This window comes from Drosophila navojoa, chromosome 2 (genome assembly GCF_054131105.1).
Source record: "Drosophila navojoa isolate 15081-1374.11 chromosome 2, UAZ_NAV_1.0, whole genome shotgun sequence".
Classification (NCBI taxonomy): domain Eukaryota; kingdom Metazoa; phylum Arthropoda; class Insecta; order Diptera; family Drosophilidae; genus Drosophila; species Drosophila navojoa.
In genome coordinates this window covers 8,712,594-8,734,177 of record NC_142890.1, presented here as the reverse complement: position 1 = coordinate 8,734,177, position 21,584 = coordinate 8,712,594, and the positions used below count along the sequence as shown (strand labels likewise).

General features: G+C 36.0%; 6 protein-coding genes across 28 annotated transcripts in view; 2 read left to right on the top strand and 4 right to left on the bottom strand.

Annotated features, from left to right (window-relative positions):
- The window catches only part of Syp (synaptotagmin binding cytoplasmic RNA interacting protein), a 47,276-nt gene extending 42,912 nt beyond the window's left edge, over window positions 1-4,364 (top strand). For 9 of the 20 annotated variants that reach the window (XM_018106672.3, XM_018106706.3, XM_018106714.3 and 6 more), the window contains 2 exons: window positions 27-291; window positions 3,415-4,364. In XM_018106672.3, the coding sequence (XP_017962161.1) occupies window positions 27-291; window positions 3,415-3,590 (441 nt within the window). In that variant the 3' untranslated portion in view covers window positions 3,591-4,364. Of the gene's footprint in view, window positions 1-26; window positions 292-2,137; window positions 2,677-3,414 lie in introns of those variants that run through there. The other 11 variants (XM_018106699.3, XM_018106690.3, XM_018106681.3 and 8 more) reach the window with 3 other exon arrangements.
- A 2,301-nt stretch (window positions 4,365-6,665) lies between these two features.
- Window positions 6,666-14,290, bottom strand: Fancd2 (Fanconi anemia complementation group D2). Its single transcript, XM_018106610.2, has 14 exons — window positions 14,013-14,290; window positions 13,197-13,945; window positions 12,993-13,137; window positions 12,859-12,927; window positions 12,586-12,788; window positions 12,453-12,525; window positions 12,222-12,391; window positions 11,677-12,161; window positions 11,416-11,617; window positions 11,235-11,357; window positions 10,128-11,176; window positions 9,847-10,071; window positions 9,576-9,795; window positions 6,666-9,519 (listed from the first exon to the last, which is right to left on the bottom strand). Exons 1-14 carry the CDS (start codon window positions 14,091-14,093, stop codon window positions 8,841-8,843), a joined length of 4,473 nt encoding a protein of 1,490 aa, XP_017962099.1. The 5' UTR covers window positions 14,094-14,290; the 3' UTR covers window positions 6,666-8,840.
- Window positions 14,291-14,579: 289 nt separating this feature from the next.
- LOC108655253 (uncharacterized) lies at window positions 14,580-16,622 on the bottom strand. Of its 2 annotated transcripts, none has more exons than XM_018107006.3 (5): window positions 16,407-16,622; window positions 15,617-15,777; window positions 15,471-15,561; window positions 15,272-15,390; window positions 14,580-15,216 (listed from the first exon to the last, which is right to left on the bottom strand). In XM_018107006.3, coding segments are annotated over exons 1-5 (510 nt in total). In that variant the 5' UTR covers window positions 16,409-16,622; the 3' UTR covers window positions 14,580-15,079. The 2 variants fall into 2 exon arrangements, with proteins under 2 accessions (XP_017962495.1, XP_089112508.1); XM_089256382.1 differs by lacking the exon at window positions 16,407-16,622 and adding an exon at window positions 16,201-16,341.
- A 261-nt stretch (window positions 16,623-16,883) lies between these two features.
- On the bottom strand, window positions 16,884-19,300 carry LOC108655229 (lymphotoxin beta receptor inhibitor). Of its 3 annotated transcripts, none has more exons than XM_018106985.3 (5): window positions 19,056-19,300; window positions 18,880-18,969; window positions 18,609-18,820; window positions 18,371-18,519; window positions 16,884-17,213 (listed from the first exon to the last, which is right to left on the bottom strand). In XM_018106985.3, the coding sequence occupies exons 1-5, from the start codon at window positions 19,152-19,154 to the stop codon at window positions 17,011-17,013; spliced, it is 753 nt and encodes a 250-aa protein (XP_017962474.1). In that variant the 5' UTR covers window positions 19,155-19,300; the 3' UTR covers window positions 16,884-17,010. The 3 variants fall into 3 exon arrangements, with proteins under 3 accessions (XP_017962474.1, XP_017962465.1, XP_017962457.1); XM_018106976.3 differs by lacking the exon at window positions 16,884-17,213 and adding an exon at window positions 17,407-18,135 and having other exon boundaries at window positions 18,880-18,966; window positions 19,056-19,297; XM_018106968.3 differs by lacking the exon at window positions 16,884-17,213 and adding an exon at window positions 17,407-18,135 and having other exon boundaries at window positions 19,056-19,295.
- An 18-nt stretch (window positions 19,301-19,318) lies between these two features.
- LOC108655263 (calmodulin-like protein 4) lies at window positions 19,319-20,290 on the top strand. The gene is made up of 4 exons (XM_018107018.3): window positions 19,319-19,455; window positions 19,630-19,660; window positions 19,734-19,798; window positions 19,858-20,290. Exons 1-4 carry the CDS (start codon window positions 19,453-19,455, stop codon window positions 20,206-20,208), a joined length of 450 nt encoding a protein of 149 aa, XP_017962507.1. The 5' UTR covers window positions 19,319-19,452; the 3' UTR covers window positions 20,209-20,290.
- On the bottom strand, window positions 20,286-21,573 carry RpS20 (ribosomal protein S20). The gene is made up of 4 exons (XM_089259757.1): window positions 21,431-21,573; window positions 21,129-21,284; window positions 20,725-20,814; window positions 20,286-20,478 (listed from the first exon to the last, which is right to left on the bottom strand). Exons 1-4 carry the CDS (start codon window positions 21,431-21,433, stop codon window positions 20,365-20,367), a joined length of 363 nt encoding a protein of 120 aa, XP_089115883.1. The 5' UTR covers window positions 21,434-21,573; the 3' UTR covers window positions 20,286-20,364.
- Window positions 21,574-21,584: the final 11 nt, after the last annotated feature.

Here is a 21,584-nt window from a genome sequence, read left to right as displayed (position 1 = left end):
CCATTGCAATCAATGATGATAATTAGGGAGCTGGTCGTGGGCATGGAATCACAGTCCCGCGTGGACGAGCCGTTGGCCAGCGTGGCAGCATCAGTCGTCTGGGGGCCCAGCCAGTGCCACAGGCGGCGGCGGCGGCGGTGGCGGCGGTGGGACAGGCGGCGGCGGCGGCTCATCGGGGGGCGGCCACCGTTCAGGGGGCGCCGGCAGCAACCGGGGGGGTCCGTGGGGTGGCACCAATGCGTCCCAGCGCTCCTGGCACCCAGCACGTCAAGCCGCTACAAAATTTACCAGGTGAGCTCAACAACCACAACAAACAAACAAACAAACAACAGCAACAACAACAAAAAGACAAATAAAAATCCAAAATCCAACGTTCGAATGCAACAGCTGCAGCAGCAGCAGCAGCAGCAACAACAACAACAACACGAACACCATCAAACAGCAACAGCAACAATCTCAAATGCATAACAATACAAATTCATATAAATTAATAAGTAAAGCCAAGTAAAATGTTACCACCCAACCCATAAAAATACACACACACACACATATAAGCACACCTACACACACAAACACACACACACGTACACACAATGATTTTGAGTGGTTTTAACCACCCACGAACGAAGCTTGAAATGGGAGCGTCTCCAGGTTCACTAAATGTCGTGATTTTCTTACCCATAATTTATATCGTTTATCGTTTTTTTTTTTTTTGTTTTCATTTTGCATTTTGTAAATGTGTTTCAATGTTGTAAAACAAGCCAGTTGTTAAATATTCTCTTTTTATATATATCTTTTAAATGTCCTATTTATATGCGTCATATATATATTTATATTATAAATATATTTTCTTAATGTAGCTTTTTAAATGAACTCTTGCTGCTTTTGGATTTTCGTCACGAAATTTTCATCATTTTTTGTATAATTTTAAACAGCGCTCAAATGTATGCTACGGTTTTTGCATGCACTTAGCTTTGACTTGATCAAAAGCAGCAAGCGGCAACAATACACACACACACACACACCGACACACATACACTACACATGCACACACACACACTCACACCTACACCTACACGAAACACACACACGCTCTCACGCACATGTATATGGAAAGCCAGTATAACAAATTATATGAATGCATATGTATGTGTACATATGTTGAGGTACATATGCCGTGTAAACGTTTATGAATCGATTAGTATTTAAATATTGTCATGCCCGCCCGCCCATCTACCCCTGTTTTACTACTACTACTACTACTGCTACTGCTGGTATCAACTGTTAGGAGTCAGTGGAGAGTTGAAGATACGCCCGTGTTCCTCCCCCCAATAAATGCTTCCCAACATGAAATCCTTTCAATCAAATTGACGTACGTGTATATAATTTTTTTTTTTTTTTAATATTTTGGTTACACAAGAAAATTATAAATAAATATTTGATGCGTTGGCACAATAAATATTTTTTCTAAATTTTGAGTATAAATCTATGTATGTTAAATAAAGTTTAAGTTCATGCTTTGCTAATCAATAAACAGTTCAAATTCAATATTAGTAACCATATCCTCTATATAAATATATATATATATGTGTATTTATACCGATCTATAAATAAATAACACAACACACATCTATTTACTCACATATAAATGTTTTTATTTGGTTAAATACTTGTATATATAAATATATATATATATATAAAAATTTTCTGTTGTACAACAAATACTAATCGATTCGTGTATTGCGTTTTTAACGATAAACACAACCCAACACATCCTTATTTTTACATATGCAAAATATAATTTGTTAAATATATTGTATGGCTACATATACATAGCAAGAGAATGCACGCTTTTGCCCATATCGTTCGCCTTTTTAGCCAAGGCAAAAGCGTGGCATACAAACACCTTTAGTTGAACATACTATTTTACACGCTTTACTTATAAACGCCCACATTTTATATTCTCCATCCACATTTGGTAAGCTTAATTTGGTTGATTTTTTTTTTTCTACTTAGAACGGCTTCAATCATAAATTTATAATATATATATTTGACACAAAAACACAACAAAAAAAAAAAAAAAAATTGTAACAAAAAAAAAAGAGAGAAAAAAAAAACATCTAAAATCTGTTTCTAGCTGGATCTGCACTCAAGACTTTCATGGAGGGCAACTAAGCGTAGCTCCTCGGTCGTCAGTTCCGCGCGCAGCGACAAAAGTCGTTCGCCGAGCAAGAAACTGAAGCGTCAGAGCTCCTCAAGTACCAAAATTAAATCACACAAATCCAAGAAGCATTCACGCAAGTCCAAGTCATCTCGTACCGAAAAGAAAGAGAAAAAGAGGAGCTCTAACTAAAAAAAATTATGATAAAATCAATACATACTCACACACACGTTACACCCATCGACAAGAAAAGCCTGCTTTTGCGAAATCCCTATTTGAGAAACCAACACGTCCACTCCAAATTTCTCATTTCCATTTCCCAAAAGAGATCAGTTCAATTAACATTCAAGAATATCAAATCACGAAGAAAAGGCTAAGGCTAATCCCAAAATCAACGCTATATATATGTATATGTACCACAAAATTCCAAATTAGTTTCTAACGAAAAACAGGCGAACAAGACACCAGAGAAATCTTAGGAGATACAGCGCTCCCTTTGAAGATTGGAAGAATAAGCAAACCCAAAACGACTCGGTCAACAAAGCACACATTGTCGTCGTCCTCCCCCTAACAAATCCTCACATTTAATTACATGTTGTTTAATAAGCGATAATATCATGTTCAATGTTTTATCTACACGTGCACTACCCCCACTACACAAATACACGCACATAAATACACTCACGATTAATCGCTTACACTACACACTAGAACACTTGCACTCACAAACACACACACACACAGTCACACACACACACAATCACATCTGTGTCATGTTTGTGTAAAAAAACCAAGTCCCCGACGTTTATGTCTAATTAATGAGATTTTCTACATTTTGTTGTGTAATTGTACGCAGAAAATATGAGCTACCTAAATAAAAAAAAATGCAAAAATATGTGTGTGTATTATATTCAATATTTTTAATTTCTTACAAAACAAAAAGTTATAAAAAATAACTAAATATAACAAAACAACAAAATACCCGCAGTTCTGCCATAGCCCACAAAAAAAAAATGAAAAAATTCTTTTAAAAATAAACGAAAACTTTTGCCACGAAAACGAACAATAGCAAAAAGAACTGTTCCATTTGTGTAGTATTAACAACCAATTTTAACTCTCTCTTTTTTCTCTTTTTAAATCCGTTCCACACCCACCACACACCACCCACCAAATGCAAAAACCAAACAAACACACGCATTCATATACAACAACCACAACAACAACGCATATGCATTCCTGTTGACCAACTGCAGTAGTCGGTAAACGTAAGTTCGATGGAGGTCACCAAAATCCGGCAGATGTTAAGCGACGTTACCAGAGCGGTTTAATAGGAAATGGCGGCAGTTGGGGCAGTTTACCGCTACCACAGCAACCTTTAGGCACAAATGGTGAACAGTGGTATATGGATACGTTTTCGGCATGGAGTTAAAAACAACAACAACAACAACAACAATGACAGGCAACTACAGTTAATAATAAACAACAACAACAACACACACTCGGAACTTAGAAGGCACACCAACAACAACAACAACAACAAGAACTACTACTACTACAGCTACTGCAACGCAGCATACATACATACATATATATATATATGCATATATGTGTATATGTATATGACTTTTATCTTTTCCAATCTAAAGCAGCGTGTAGCGAATTAAGTCCTATATAAGAAGAGCAATTGGGTGTTATAAAACCCTTTTAATACTTTCGATTAGGTACTGCTTTGCACATCTCTCTCACTTTCTCTTTCTAATTCTATCTCTATCTCTATATAAATCAGAATGAAATAATTATTATATACCATTTATATAGCATATCTATAGACTTGCCGCAGCATTTTAGCAAAACAACATATTTCGTTCAATTTTTATAATCACATAATACAAAAGTCTAAATAATAATTAGAGCATTTTGCTAAGACAAATTTTAAAGGCAACATGAATACAAAAAAAACAGTCGATCGATCCCCTTTTAAAATTCAAGAACTAAATACGTTTTTAACTTGAAATGGAAACAATAATTGAGCAAAAAAAATAAACTGATAAAGAGAAAAACAAAAATACGAAACCAGAAAAAGCAAATAATTACATATAAAAATCTATATATATCAGTATAGTGCAGTTAGGCTCATATTGATTTTAAAACTTAAGCAACTTTTTATACATAATGCGTAAACCAAATTGAAAAAAAAAGAAAAGTAATATTTTACTACTATTTGTAAAAAATAGAATCAAGCAGAAAATCGAAAAGACGAAAAAATTGCACACAATAAATTAAAAAAAAAAAAAAAGATTCCCTTCAATTGTAAATATGAAAACAAAATTAAATAACATAAATTTAAAGCTCTAAAGAATTGATCAAATGCATAAAATTAATAAAGTAATTCAGAAGCAAAGCTTAATGAAGAAACATTGACTGAAATTATAAAAAAAAAAAAAAATGCAAAATGCGAAAATAAATAAAATTCGAAATTAGTCTTGAGATCGATGTTAAGAAAACTAAAACTAAAAGAAAAAAAAAAAATTAAAGCGCAGCAGCGATTGGCATTATTATATAATGTCTGCGACTCTGCACGTTGGCAAGACTTTTCGATTAAATTGCAAACTATTTTAGGTAACTTGAAATCAATTAAATACAAAAAAAAAAAAAAAAAACAACAATAATGTATGTAGAGCTAAGAAATTGCACAAACAAATTACAAATTAAAAAAGAAACTGAACACGCAAAGCATAAAGATCGAGCTCGCTAGCTAGATACAAAAGGCAGTTGAATTGCTGCTATCGAGATGCAACGAATTAGTAAGACACCAAGCTAATACACTTACACACATACACACACATCACAAGCAGTTAAAAAAGAAGAAGAAACATAATAATAAGTAAGAACTATAAATTTTACAAAGAAATAATATTATAGGGAATTTAATAACGGCAAAAATTAAATCTAAATATTAATATACACAAAAATAATAATAATAATAATTAATTTACAAAATCAATTAGCCCCCAAAAACAAAAAACATTTAAAGAATTTTCCAAATTTATATTCAGTTTCTTCTTTTATCAACTCCTTAAAAGTTGACATTCTTAGAGTGCTGCAATAAGTTCATAGTAAACCGCAACCGGGTCTATCCCCTATATATATACTTATATAGCAACTCCATAATATATATAAGCATTATTTAACTGTAACTCCATGCCTCTTATACAACAACAACAACTTCAAACATCAATATGAAAACATGAAAAAACGAAAAAAGAAACAAAGAATTTTTGTTAATATTTCGCAAAATTTTATTTTCCGTTTCAATCTGTATTTTTTATGAAAATTTTTTGCTAGATCTCAAGTAAAGCAAAAACACGTAACTAAAATGTATAAACGATTAAATTAGTTATAATTGACTAACAAGCAAAACTTCCAATTTTAAACTCAAGAACAATTATGATGATGAAGATGATGAAAAGTTTTTTAAAGCGTATCTATAAACATTGTTCAGCAAGCGCCTAAAACGGAATATATATGATATTTTAAAATTAAAACACCAATATACACACACACAGCCACACTCACAAAAACACAGATACAGTTACACATACACAGATAAACAAACACCAAGCAGTTGCCTAAAGTTAAATAACAAAAAACTTCTAAACTTGCGCAAAACAAAAACAAATTTGCGACACCAGCAAAGAACTTTAATACATAATAATAATAATAAACATTAGCAAACAACAATAAGAACATTTACTACCAATTCTAAATGACCATAGTTAAGCTTAAATTTAGTGAAACATATACACACAGAGACACACACACACACAGACACACCCACACAGATGAACACATATACCCTAATATTTAAAAGTACACCCTTTGCAGGAGAGTAAACTGCAGCAGCAGCAGCCGCCGCAGCAAAGTGTGCGCCATTTTCTAACTATATAAAACTAAACGTAAAGAAGCAACAATTAAACAACAATTTCAAAACAAACAAAACCAACCACAAATAATTAACCATTTTATTATTTTTTTTTTTAACCAAATTTCGTTATACATATTTTGTTCTATTTTTCATCGATTGTTGCCTACGAAAAAGTTTTTATTTTTTATTATCCATTTTTTTAACACACACAAACAGAAAAAAAAATTAAAAACTAAAAAAAATATATATCTATATATCATACGCCGCGACTTTTTGCATGATGAACATTTTTTCGTTTTTGCCTTAGAGAAGAAAAGCAAACTATGAAGAAATGAAGAAATTTTCGAAAATTTTGGTGACTTTTTCAAACTGGAGCCCAATTCAAATTGCAAATATATGTATACATATGCTTAATGATAAACGTTTTGTTTAATTTGATACTGTACTGATTTTATATTGTTTTAAATTTGTAATCTAATTTATAAGTCTTAATTGTTAATGTGTTCTAATTGTAAACTACAAAGAAAATTGGCAAAACCTGTTACACAATCCGTTCAAGTTTTCACTTTGGTTAAATCAAAAAGAAAAGAAAAAAACAAAAACAAAACAAAAATGATAAACTAAAATACAATACTCGACTAATTGAAATGATGTGCCGTTGATGCCTTTGCGGTCATATAATTGTTTTCAAATTCTCCCAAAGTAAACCCCCCCCTCCCTTCACCCCTCGTTTTGGAAATGTTATAAATTGTTCTTTGGAAACACCTTGCCTTTATATTTGTGTTAAATATGTATTGTAATTTGTAATTTTGTTTAATTTTTTTCGGGAAAGCAAAAACGTTTGGCAAAAATAGTTTTTAATTTGAATATTTAGTTTTGTTTGTGCGCTTAAGTTTTCAATATTATGTTATATAAATAAATATATATATATGCATAAATATATATATATTTCAATAATATAATAAACTATATGAATATTAATTTTTAGCAAAATATTTTTACGCCTAAACTTAAAGCACTAATGTTAAAGAATATTTACCGAACTAATTTGTTTAGCTGTTTAATTGGTTTTAATTTTCAACATTTTTGTCTATTGTGAGGAGGAGAAAAGCGCAAGCAAATATTCGACATTTTTTTTTTGACCCAGCTCTTAATATACTTACTTATATATATCCAACAACAACAACAACAATAACTGTATACGTGTGTAAATTGAATGGAAACTCTGAAACAAGAAACATTAAAAAACAAGTAAAAATCAAATCACAGAAATAGAAATTTATAACATAAATTTGCAAGCGGCGCATGGAAACTGAAGCAAAAAATATGAAAAATATATTTCAAAATATGTAGAAAACAACAAAACAAAAGAAAATACAACAAAAACTTTACATGAATTGTGATGATGCAAAGGCAAGATTTAATCATAATTACTAAATCTATATATACATACATATATATAAAATATATCTTTCTCTATAAAAACAAATTTATATATATATATATAAATATATATATGAGTATATAGTGTATATGTAGATATAGGAGTGTATAATCTAACTTTACTTTTAAACAGACTGCGTACGTATTAAAATTTTTAAAATTAATTTGTGTAAAATGTTTTAAGTTTTTGAAAAATTGGCAAATAAAGAAAACAATAAAAATTAATAAATCAAAAAAAAAAAAACAACAAAGCTCCGTTGAATATTGAAATATACCAAACAGTACTTGAGACTGCAAAAACTATTTTCCAAATTAATATAATAATTTTTTTTTTTTTCAAATTTTTCAGCAAAACTTTCGTTTTAAATTTTGGCATTTGAACGTATATTTCAAGATCACACATGAAATTGGCTAAAGCGCAGCTGTTTATAAAGCAGCAGTCTTAGGAGCGACTGTATATAGAGTCGCCGTAGCTTATCAGTTAGTTTTATCAGCCTGCAAATCCACGATGCAAATTTTAAATAGAGCTAGAACCGTCAGTTTCCAGTGTCAATTGTTTATACCAATTATATACTATTCTGCAAATCTGGATAATATTTGTTATGACAAACAGTCGAGAATGTATACCACTAGAAGATATCTTAATTTGTTGTCTTACTAGCTGCACATTTACGCGACTTTCTTCTTAACTCTTATTGAACGAATTTTTTATATGTATACTTTTAGTTTGTGTGTGTTTCCATCATGTTTTTCATTTTTTATATTTTCAAATAAATTGTAATTTTTTTTTATAATAATAATTTGATGAAATGAACATCACAACAAATTTGCATACATGTCACACGTATGAGGAACTTATATAAGCCGTGAACGTAACGTCGCCAATTATTATAAAACAAAGAAATGAAACAAATGAAAATTTGAAGAGCATTCAGAAATGTGGGTGGAACAGCGATAGGAAGCAACATCTTTTACGTCTTACAAACAATTATTGTTAACGAAGAAAATAAAAGTGAGAAGAATATTGTACTAAAATATTTGATATACATACATTTGTTATTATTTGTAATACAAAAATTAAATAAAATTGCATCCAGATAATAAATAAAAAATAAAAAAATTAAATAAACAATGCAAAAACTACTCTTGATTATTTAGCCCACACATAGCGTCCCATCGACATGAGCCTATCGTCATAATGAACATCATAATTAACTCGTAACTAAGGGTTGGAATAATACAAGAATTCTCTTGATGTCAGCATAACACAAGAACTTATATATTTGTCACGTTTACAAGATTCAATAATATTTAAAAGCATTTGCTGCGCGAATTCGATTTGCTTCGGCTATTGGAGCTGCGTCGCGTGGAGCTATCCACAAAAGTACTGCTGCCCATATTATCGTCCATAATAGTTTCATCCACGCTGGCATCATCCTCGGGTATTTCTTCATCGCTATTGGTTTCGTTGACAAGTGATCCTCTGGGAGTCACAATGGCATAGCCATGCAGATCCTGATTGTCCAAAATACTGATATGAAAGGCGGCATGGCATTTGTTGGCCGCCAGCAATGCTTTTATACGAAACACCAGTGTTTCCAGCGTCTCACGTAGGCTGGGTATGTAGCTAATTATGGCCGTGTTCTTTATTGACTTCGAATGGCAGCAGAGATTGTGCAGGAACTTGGTAACATTCTGAAGGTCGTGAAAAAACTTGGTCAGGCGCTCTGGACTATCCCGAACAATCGACTCTAGCACAGATACGCCATGTTGCAGGAATAGTTTTAAGAACAATTGCGAATGCTTCAAGAATAAGGCGAAATTGCGCGGTTGTTCAACTTCCTTGACAATTTCCAAAAGCCCATTAAGTAAACATATCGCTGACTCCCACAGCTTGAAACGGTCACCTTCAGTTTGGCCACTACATTGGGAGTTCAAAGTGCTAATAATAATCTCACATAGTCCACGAAACAGTAGAGGAAAGTTGGGTCTAGAAAGCGAAGTTGATCAATTTCTGAATAAATATAGTTTACTGGGCTAACTTACTTTTTGATATTGGGAATCGACTGTAGAGCCAAGTCCTTCTTATTGAGAAGCACGCACTCCTCTTTAAGGGCAAGCAATATGTTCTTTTGACGTTCAAACGATAAGTCCTTAAGAAAGCCTTTAATCAGCTCGTCCAGATGAATGTTACATTGTGCACCCTTCTCCAGGCTGCCCGAGTAGTGGTACCATTTACGCCTCAGCATATTTGTGCAATATTTTCCTATAACAACAAAAAATCAGAAAAAAATATATAATAATGATCACGACTTACGTATATCCTCGGCCTGCTGATTGCTGCGCTGCACTGCATTCTCGCCGGAGCAACTCAACTTACGCAAGCTGCGCAGCAAATGCTTCAGCTGCACAGCAGTGCCAAGAACTAGCACCGATTTCTCATATTTGCAGAAGTAATCAAAAATCTGGGATGCAATGCGCGCTACGGATGGTTTTCTTGCTGCCTTTCGTTGACCAGGTGGCATCAGTGAATTCAGTGACGCTAATTCAAATATAATCCATCAGCCATGCCCATGTTTATAATTACACTTTACTCACACTCGAGAAGTTCAGATTTGGATTTGTCACTCCACTCACTCCATGAGAAATACAATGCAAACAATTGAATGCACAAGCCAAAGCAAGCTTTGACATAATTAAAACGATCCTTGAACAGATCTAAATTGCTGTAGACGTTATTAACCTTTTCTACTTCCTGGTCAATGTGTGCTGCCAAGGTGATTAAACGCAGATGAATTTCATCTAGACACTTTTGTAAGTCGGACATAAAATGCTCTGGCTTGGCCACATGCGACCTTAACGAATTGGCTTCGGCCACGTCTTGGCAGCCATTAATAATCGTGTCCAATTTATGCACCAGGTCTGTGAGTATAAAACGCAATTCAAGCAAACCCAAATGAGTGCCCACCTCCTCCTCTTCCAGTGGATAGTTTAGACTGAAAGGTTGTTCTTTCAGCAACACTATTATGCCCACATCAAGCTGTCTAAAGCATTCCAAGGGTCCATATAATTGCTCAAAATTGATTTTACATTTAATGGACTTGCAGGCACCCAACTTGATGGTCAGATCACCCAGCTTTGATTGATCCATGCTTTGCGGTTCATCCATGATAGATTCGTTATTAAGCTTGTTTGCCTTCACCTTGCTGGTTGCAGGTCTTTTTTCGCGAGTAGCTTGCTGTGGGGCGGCCTGTTTAAGATTGTTGAGGAACTGGCATGGCGGTGGTACAAAACCAACCGGAGCATGCGCCAAAAGCGGCTTTAATCTTTGCTCTGTGGAAATCAGATCAGCGAGGCGCTTTAGAACCCGCTTGCGTGTGGCCTCATGCTTTTGGGATGCAAAAGCACAGATCGTCACACGCATCCAGTTGATCGTGTGATAATAAATGTGCAATATATGCTTTTGCGTTTCCTCATCATAATTATCAAAGATGGCCAAATAATTGGGATCATCAAAAAACGTGGGCAGCACAATGGCGCAGCCTTGTAGCGCATTTATCAATTCCAGACTGTACTGGTAGCGCTGATTGTGCAGCACGCTGACCAGGTGAAAAAGTGGCGCTAGAACAAAAATGGAATCGCTGGCGCTGAAAAAGCAACAGTTATAGTCTGCACAGGCGTATTTTTCTGAATCTTTATACTAACTTGCTATTTGGACTCAACACCAATTCGGATATATTAATGCCAATGTCTAGCACAGCTGATTCGGTATTAACATTTGTTTCGTCCAATTCATTAATGTTCTTCTGGCACTCCAACCGCAAGCCTCTGCAATAAATGCAAACTTATGATGACACGATAGAGTAATTAGATTTAAATTTCCTACTTGATTGTCTTCGGCTGATGATCATTCACAAAGCTCTGCTGAAAGCGATAGGTCATTAGCTCGCATAGCCACATTAGAAACTGATTGTCGAGCATATAAGTAGACTCGGCGTTGTAGTAGCGCACAGTTAACACGCTGGCCAGTTCATCGTAAAACAATGCCAGTAATTCGGGGGAGTTACATATAGCTGATTGGGTGAGCACTGCATACATAAAGTATTAGTAACTAATTTGTATAAACATAATACAAATTTTAATTTACTTATCAGGTTTGCCGCCTGCTTGCCGCGACCATCAGGCAATGAAGTAATGCTGTCCACGCTGGTCTGCAAGTCCTCGTTATTGATGAGCATGGTTTCAATGCGCGCTATCGCATCAATCAGCTGAACGCAGCCTATGATGCCCTGCCTTTTCACGTATTCCGTACGATTTATTTGCTGTTTCTTTACGACCATTTCGATTTGGTCCTGCAGTGGGGCACACTCGGGCAATTTGGGATCAGGAAACGCAACATGGCACAGCAGATCCATGGCGAGACGTGTTTGTGGCAGTGTCAAATCGCTCAGGCGATCCAGCAAAGGCAGTAACAACATGGCACAATTCTGCACATGCTTAGCATTATTCCGCTGAAGCTCTCGCAGCAGAGTCAATGTGGTGGTCACATGCTGTGCTGACTTGTCAAACGTCAGCTCCAGCAGCTTCTTCAGTATGCTCTTTTGTATAGAGTTGCAGATCTTAAAGAGTATGCTGTGCGAATCAGACTGAGGGTGAGTAATGCATAAGTATGACAATTTCAATCAAATTCACCTGTACGCAGCTTTTGCGAAATCGGCTACAATACGATTCTTTTCTCGCATAAAGTCATGGAGCAAGTGCATCAGTGTGTTAATGTGCTGCTCCAAAATATGCGAATAATTCATTTTTATTTCATCCAATATGTTAACTGTGATATGCTCTAGTTTAATGCGTCGGCGCAGCTATAACAGTACAAAGACAATTTAATTATAATCGGGCATTAAATATCTACTTCGCACTTACTAAATTTTCAATAAATAATGTATTATCCTCGTTGATATCAATGAGTATTAGCAGCATTATAAAATCAAAGGATCTGCAAGTTTTGAATAGACAATTTAAAAAGTGGAAAAATAAATAATTTAGTAAGACTTACTTAAATTCACTGGCCGCTAAGCCGCTAATAGTACGCTGCCACATTTGATAGAATCGCTTGGAACGCTTAAGACCTTGTTGCAGAAAACCAAAGAGCTCCAATTGTGATTGTTTTTCACTGGCTGCAGGAATAGCCAGCTCTTGAGAGTCTTCGCCTTGTGATCTATGACGCCAGTTAAAGATTTCACGCAGTGTGGAGACCAGCTGCTCAGAGAATCAAACCAAAACTTGAGGTACAACACACGAGCGATATATTTCATATAATAATATGTACCTCACGCACAACATCATCGGTGTCCTGATTAAGACTATTTAGCAGGAGGCGTATGAGATGCGGTAGAGTCTACAATTAAATTCATATATTTATAAATGCTTCATAGTTAACAGCATATTGTGGGAGTGACCTACCACATTCGAGCAGCTACTATCGTCCTTAATAAAATCTAGGATTCTCTCACGCAGTTTTCCTTGAGTCCTTGCGCTTAACGTCAAATTGCTCAGCATTTGCAGCGTGGTCAAATGGAAAAGATCTTTGCTGCTCGAATAGTTAATGCTGAAATGGAGTAGATCAGACTTAAATCAGCTCCTCACATATAACGACAGAACACTCACGTGAGCAACTCCACAAACTCGTCGTGTTTACTAGCATCTAACAGAAACTCTGCACTGCTTATGATATCCATTTTGGACGACTCTGAGGCGTTATTGAATATGCGTTCAATATGCGTATAAATCTGATCACTATGCGATAGAGTGAGATAACGCAATTGGGCAAGCATCAGGGGTAGCAGGGGAATGCAACCGGGAATCGTTTGCACTCGTTCCAATTTGGCAACCTCTTCGATTCTGTTGAAGAGAACCGACAGGCAGGGCTCGCGTAGAAAGTCAATCATCAGAAAGTTGATAAACATGCTGTTCTGCGATTGATACACCTGTTCTTCACCAGCTGTGTCTATGGTACAGCCACTAAGTAGTTTTTGGGCCATTTTCGATTTGGGCGCCAGCGCAGCATTTAGCCCTGTCTTGAATGTTTCAATATTTTCCGGATATTTCGGCGACTGCACCAATATATCACGTAGCTTAGAAACAATGGCAATATGATCACAGGACAGCACAAACGTGTCCGATTGGTCCAATTGCACACCCGCGTTCATCAGTACCATTTCAAAGAAGCTGTTCGGTTGGCGGGAACTGTTTATCCGGCCTGAAGACTGTGTGCGCCCCAATGTTGCGGCCAATGCTATACTATGCTGAGACAGAAAACGTTGAGTTTGCTCCTGGGAAGCTGGAATGTTTTCCTCTTCACTTTCGCCGTTCAGTGTCTCGATGGTCGCATTTGTTTGCTTTGCAGACGACACTCGCTTTAAAAAATTAAGTGATACAAATTATTTCCTGATCTCATGCACAGCAAGATCAACGATCACTTACCGGTATTTTTATCGTTGCATTCTCATCAATTGTGTTTAGTCCCGTTAGGGCATTGTTTCTTTTCTTCAATTTTCGGTACATTGTGTTACATTAACTCCAAAAACAGATGTTTTATTAATATTATTGATGTAATCTCTTTTAAAATTTAATGCGCCAGGTGAAGAACGTGGATATCGATAACAGATATTAACTTCAATAACTATGTTTATCGTAAAACATACTCTGTTAACAAAATGTTATTGTTAAACTAGCGATGGCGCTGTAAGATAGCGATATTTTTCATAATTTACTATCGAAATCGTCGTTTATTTGAAAATTTTTTTTAACCCTTAACGCAGAATACAAACAATGATCAAAAATATTAAACTTTCAGCATGAATAACTTCATTTTATTTTTATTGAGTATATATATATCAGCATGAACCATGTTGGTGCTAAAAACTATTATTGTTTTAATATATTTTAATTATATATTGGGTTACGTGTGATACAAAGCATCTTTGCTAAATATGTATGTATATGATCGTTGAATATAACTCTAAATATCAATTTTCAAACGTGCAAATATTGCAATTAACTACTCGTGAGTTTAATGGAAAAATTCCACATAATACTATTAATATTTAATTATAAACGTGATTGTAAATTTAAAGCCATTTATCTTGAGTCGAACATTAAATTTGCTTAAATTTAAACTTTGAACTTATATATGTAATGGCATTATCTAATTATCATATTTTAAAAGTGTTATAAACTCTATAATGGTTTAATAATGCATTTTATATGTATTCTAAAAAGGAAGTACAAAATGTTTTTATGTGATTATGTCAGCAATTGACGTATGTATGTTGAGGCTAACTCCTTTGTTCTTAATTAATAGAAAAAATCACTAATTTGGCTTTGGTTAGTATTGCTAATTAAGTATTGTTTGATGCTTCTGATCACATCACTGCAGTCCATTAACGGATTCAACATCTTATTTATGTCTCGCTCTACAACACAATCTCAATCTCCAATTTCTCAATTCAAACTGTTAAAGTTGTTCGTTGTTTTCAATCAATATTAAATTATTGCTTTTTCGCGCGACGTCTTTTATAACCAGTCATTTGTTTTAATAATTGCGAGTTCTCATCATCCAGATCCATATTGGGTTCCCAGAGACGAAGTCTTTTTGGTATATATATGAGGCCCAGTAGAGTAATTGCTGTATAATATATAGATATGTTTAATACATGCTTATTTTCTATATATCTACTTACTGTTCAAGACGCAAGGGAAGATTACGTAAAAGTTCAAAGTGCTTGAACGAAAGTAGAGTGCTTCGGTGGCATAGAAGACCATGGTGAGAGCCAATGAACAACCGCCCATGCTGACAACGCTGTAAAGAGTGAGCGGGACAGAGAATGGGAGTCATTAACCATGTTTCTGTAGTCCCTTTCATTGTAATCTTATACTTACGGCCTATAGTGTATGTACAGCGTACAGTGCACCAAAGCGATTGCCTTTAGAAGACAGTACATTCCAATTATACGGGAAATGGTATAATCACCTAAAGGATTATAATTTAGTCATTGATATGTTTTCGTACATAATATTGCGCTTACCTTCGATGAATTGTGTATCGCTGTGATCGCCCAGGAAACTGCGGCGTTCTATATAGCTACGGAACGCTGTGCCCAGATCCATAAATGCAACAAACGCAATCCATCCACGAAAGGCGTAGAGCAGGCGCTCACGGGGACGGCTACTGGACTGCATTGCAGCCCTGTAGTAGAAAAAACAACAACAAATTAATTAATGTCACTAGTTTACAAATATTTATGTATGTAAATTACAAGGAAGAAGTTAGCTATGATTAGCGGTGACTCTACTAGGTAGAGAGATTATCCCCCTTTATAGGCATTTATATACGGAAATATATATCATGCTGGTTAGGAATATAAATCCTTAATATATTCGGACACGCCTTCTTTTACATGTGCATTTAAATAGTTTACTCATTTTCGACGGGTTCACGGTATAATAACGTGATTATATTTGTACAGAAAATACCGGCCGGCTTATCTAAACATCGCTCCACTAACAAACAACCCTCATGCAGCCCGCTCGCAACCTTTTCAGGGGGCTTCTTGGCAAAATCGATATCACACCCACTCCATATATTATTTACGAAACTGAAAATATTTACACATGGGCCAATTAATAGCCACACGCAAGCACGTGCTATGCCCACCGGGGATCCATGCCCCGGACATGCTTGAGGCTATTTATTTTCAGTCAACAATTGCACCGCCAGGGTCACCCCGAGCAACGGAATTCGTGGCATGCAATTCATAAACATAGCCCAAAAGCATTTTTTTTCTTGCTGTGCACTTATTTTTCTTATTTGCTTACATTGCAAATGGAAATCTAGGTCGTTCAAATATCTGGGCACACGCGGAAAATAAATATAAATATGCACTTTAAATTATAATTATTATTATTAGGTGTAGTATTTAACGATTCCCTTCGGCATTCGTCTGTCTCTTTATCAACACATTTTGCTATTTTACGCCTCGCTATTTTGTGCTACTGTTTACCGCGACGCTTCGACGCAGATTGAAAGCTCAAGAACCTTAAGGAGCTTTTATGTGTGGTGACAGCTTTCATGCCACTAGCCGGCCGGCTGTTTGTGATTGTACCGTAAGAGGTGCTTGCTGTGTGAAAAACTTAATAGATATAGATAGTAAGATAATAAAATTATTGCACATAATTAGGAATCCTTGTGAACCAGTTCCAGTTCCATTTAATTTTGTATTTACTTTTCCTTGTGATGTTTCCAATTTTCCTTATTAACGTCGCATCGGCCCATTGAATAAATTTTACGAGCACTTTTCGAATTCAGAAGTCAATTTTATTATGAAAAAGTAAAAAATATATGTACATATAATTAACAAACTGCAATAAAAATCTAAAATCTGCGTCAAGTTCTATGGCTCTCATAGTCATTGTTTCACATCTAGTCCTTGCCTAATTTCGACTCTGTTCTTCGATATTCAGCATAGTCCACATAGCCATCGTTATTCAAGTCCATAGATTTGAGTACGTAGTCTATGGTCTCCTCTAAAGTCTTATCGGTATATACGCTGCCTGTTTTGTGGTCTGGCTCATCTGGGTTTTCAGCAGCAGCTCCCGGTGTAATTGGCTTGTGGGGATCTTCAACTGGAATAAGACAGTAAAAAGTGATTTCATTTTGATATCTTTCCCCAAGCCATGTAATGGATATTTTGACTAAGTATAATGCTTTTATTTTTCACTTCATTTTTATTTTCTAAAAACACATTACTTACAATGATTTTTATGCCCCTATAAAGTAAATATATATTTATGCATATATTTCAATTTTCAAGATCAGTTGTTAGTTATATATTCAGAATGTTTGTGTTTTATTAATTTTTTTTTCTTTTGTACAAAACAAATGTTTACACAATCAGCCTTGATTTGTTTTCGCTGCTTCTAGTTGACGCTTAAAATTAACTTCAGATTGAACGAATAACTAAAATTAGGGGAAGGTTAAACAAAAAACAAATAGTTTAATCGCACTGATCACAAATGAGATTCGTGTGTGCTATTATTCGAAATTTTTAAGAAGTTTTGTTATTAATTATACAATTTGTTCAAAGAAGTTGCCCGATGGATTGGAATGCTTGTAGCCTGTTCAAAACGTTTGTTTGAACTTTTGAATTATTTTACAATTTGAGCTGGATTGTTTGCGCCTAAATTTCATTTTAATACGTAGTGTGCGTGGGTGTGTTTTGTGTTGTGGCGAAACAGGATTACAATGTATGCCATGAATTTAGACCAAGACATAACAATGCTGGATTGGATAATGAAAACTGAATCGACTATTCTATATACTAATGAGTGGGCTGCTGTTGTGCCTGCTGCTGTTGTTGCTGCTGTTGATGCTTTTCGGCAGCCTTCTGCTGAGCCTTAATAAACTCGGGATAATCGATGAAGCCATCACGCGATGTGTCATCCATTTGCAGTATGGGATCAATGAGTGCCACTAGTTCTTCGTCTGAGAACACTTTCTCCTCTACATGGGGCTTCTCGCCGTTAGGTTGTTCTTTGCTGCCTTGCTCTGTATATGTCGTTGATTTTAGTTATGAAATATTAAGCCGACATGCGGGATGGTTTTAAATGATGTTGAGCATAACCAAAACCACAACCAGAAGAACCGGAACCAGTCGAAATGTAGTGAAATTTGTTATATGCAAAAAAAGTAAAACAAAAGACATGAGTCAAACATAAGCAAAATAACGGCAAACAGGTTTAAACTAACTACAAACATTAAGTATTCAACAATTGGTTCTTACCGTGCCAGTGAATTAGGGATTTGATCAGCTCACATCCGTCCAATTTGTTATTGTTGTCTGAATCGTGCATTTTAAAATAATGGAATTGCAGTTCAGCCTCGGACATTTTACTCGTATCGATGGGCACCTGCATGTGCTCTTGGATATGACTGTAGTGAGACAACAAATGATAAGATTCGTATGTAGAACTGATTGATTGCGATAGTTGATCAAGAGATAAACCCTAGCAGACACTTACGCACGCTCTTGCTGAATGTTACCCGTGTTCAAAACCTGCTGTGGCTGTCCATGATGGTGACCGCCAGCTTGCTGCTGCTGGTGATGCGGTACTTGTTGTGGATGTTGTTGCACAGGTGGCTGCATATGCTGTTGCTGTTGATGAATCTGCTGCTGCTGCACTGGCACCTGCTGATATTGCACTTGTTGTGGATGCTGCTGCACGGGCGCTTGCTATTATATAAACTTATCAGTTGCTTTCAAATATAGATTCATCATGGTGAATCACTCACATATTGCTGGGGCGGCACACCGGGTGCTCCGTGCTGCTGGTATTGTGGCGGCGGCTGTTGATGTTGCGGCACTTGGTGGGGCACCTGCTGCTGTTGGTCATGATGAAGAGACGTAAGTCAGTTAGACATTTGCTTCCAGCTGGTTGCACAATATAACCAAATGTATTAGTACTCACATAATGCTGGGGATTTACGCCGGGTGCCACACGCTGCGCACTGCTATACCCAACGAGGGCAAGCAGCAAGGCTGCTATTACAAAGTCCGATGTATGCATTTATGTGGAAGCGCTAGTGTTATTTGCGAGGATTTCGAATTTGGTGGCACGCACAATAACCACGTAGCTAGCTAGCTATCAAAACACACACGTACACAAATTTATTCTGCTTCTTCACCTTTTGTCAATAACACGGCGCGACAGCTGTTGCACAGGTATACGAGCTATCGACTTCGTTATCGACCACTTTTGGCATGGTGGCAACGCTCTAAACTTTGTCCACAACCTGTTTAAGTTTTCTTTAGTTTATTTACTATTTATTTTTTCGTTTAAACTGCTAAAACTAACAATAATATAAATGGTAAAGTATATAAAAAATTGTCAATGTATGCTATTTTTGCAAATGTAATTGAAGCTGTATAAACTACTACAATGTGAAAATTATGAAACTACTTTCCACTTGACTGGTTGTCCCCATTTCCCATTTTAATATTTATGCTAATTACTTTCTGAATTTACTTTCTTTCATGCATAGGCTCGTTACTTTAAAGAACAGGACATCGATGGTTAGTATTAGTAAATGTGAAACATTTAGCAAGCATGAGCTCATACCTATATCTTATCTATTTTTTCACTCAGAATTCCGTGAGTGCTTTTATCTATTTGCTCGCTCGGGCCAAATTAACAACTTAGACGAGTTAACGGTAAATACTAGTCACTTTTTATCCAAAGGGAAACCACTATAGAACTAGTTTATCCACAGGTTATTATGCGCTCTTTGGGTTTGTCGCCCACAATTCAAGAATTGGTGTCGTATCTAAAGCAAAAGAATGGTAAAATGAGCTTCGCTGACTTCCTGGATATCATGCACCAGCACTCCTCAGTGGAGAATCTTCCAGGCGAAGTGATTGCCGCATTCAAAGCAGCTGATCCACAAAACAAGGGCACCATATCGGCAAGACAGCTACGCAATTTGCTGCAAAACTGGGGAGAAGGTCTGTCCGTGCGTGAGGTGGATAATATCTTCAGGGAAGCTAATGTTAATAATCATAGCACCGTACGCTATGCTGACTTTGTGAAAATAGCATGTGCACCAGTGCCGGACTATTATTAGCCCAAGAAACACCCATACTTCACATTCCAGCAATTATTTAAAACATGCATGCAAAGTGCAATAAAGTTCACAATCAGTTTTATGGAAAGTTTGTTTTCTTTTTTTATTAAAATACGAAACTTTTCGTAATGGTAAGCGAAAGGTCGTTAGCCGATTTTAATTGGCAATGGTAACCTCAACCTCTACTCCGGGTTCAATGTTGATGGAGGTGATCTTCTTCACGATCTCAGATGGCGAATGCAAATCGATGATGCGTTTGTGGATTCTCATCTATAATGCGTGAGAGAAGAAAATAAATTTATTATTAAATGCATTTTTTAAGCTTAGGTAAATTATGAATATAATTGAGTTGTCGAATTCGGAGAGCCAAATTGTGTGGGTTACCAGCAAAGTGGACTATGAGAATACGTTTAATCTGGGCAAACAGATGATACTGTACAATGGCAGATTGTGTGCCAAAGCACGATATCTGATCTGCCCACAACAGCAAAATTCAAAGATGAATTTCTAACTCACCTGGAAACGATCCCAGGTCTTGGAACCCTCACCGCAAGGGGTCTTGCGGGTGGTAATGCGTAGGGTCTTGGTTGGCATGCGCACTGGGCCCTGTAATTATTATATATTTATAATTAACAAATCATATTTCTCATTGAATTGCGTTTGTTGCATAAATCATATAAAATCTTTACACTAATTGTTTCAGTGTGAAAATAATGTCCAATTTATGCATTTAATCTGGCATTTATTAATGACTAGGCTAAGCGGCAAGCAGGCGCACGAAGCCTCCAGGTAAATGCGGCGAAGAAACAGAAGCGCACATGCATAGATGAATGTGTACATATGTATGTAGATCTATGTACATTTATGCGCATATGCAGCTACGATTTAGCAGCGTACACGGCAAGCACTCTTCATCTTACCTTAACACGCAGATTCTGGTTCTTAGCACCGTTGATCAAGTCGCGGCACACGTTCTCCAAGGAGCGTACGTTCCTCGAGGTCAGAGTGATACGAATGCGGTGCACAGAAGTAGAATCGCCGCCATGGGGCTTCTCAATATCCTTAGGAGCAGCAGCCTACAAGTGAGGAAGCATGTATTATGTTGAGGTTATGTTGCATACGGAGTCACAACACGTGTATGGATTTTAATCAGAAAAGCATTGCTAAAAACGCAATGATACACAATTCCATACTACATGAATATTATTGATTTAATATTTACCATTATTAGCAATTTATCTGGTCGAGATAATCAAATCTTTTTATTTTGAGCAGCGCTGAACCAGTTAACTTGCTGGTTGAAAACGAAATGGGAAGAGTGACACTCACGACGGAACGCACATCAGCTTTGTTCAGCGTTGCCACTCAGTCAAATT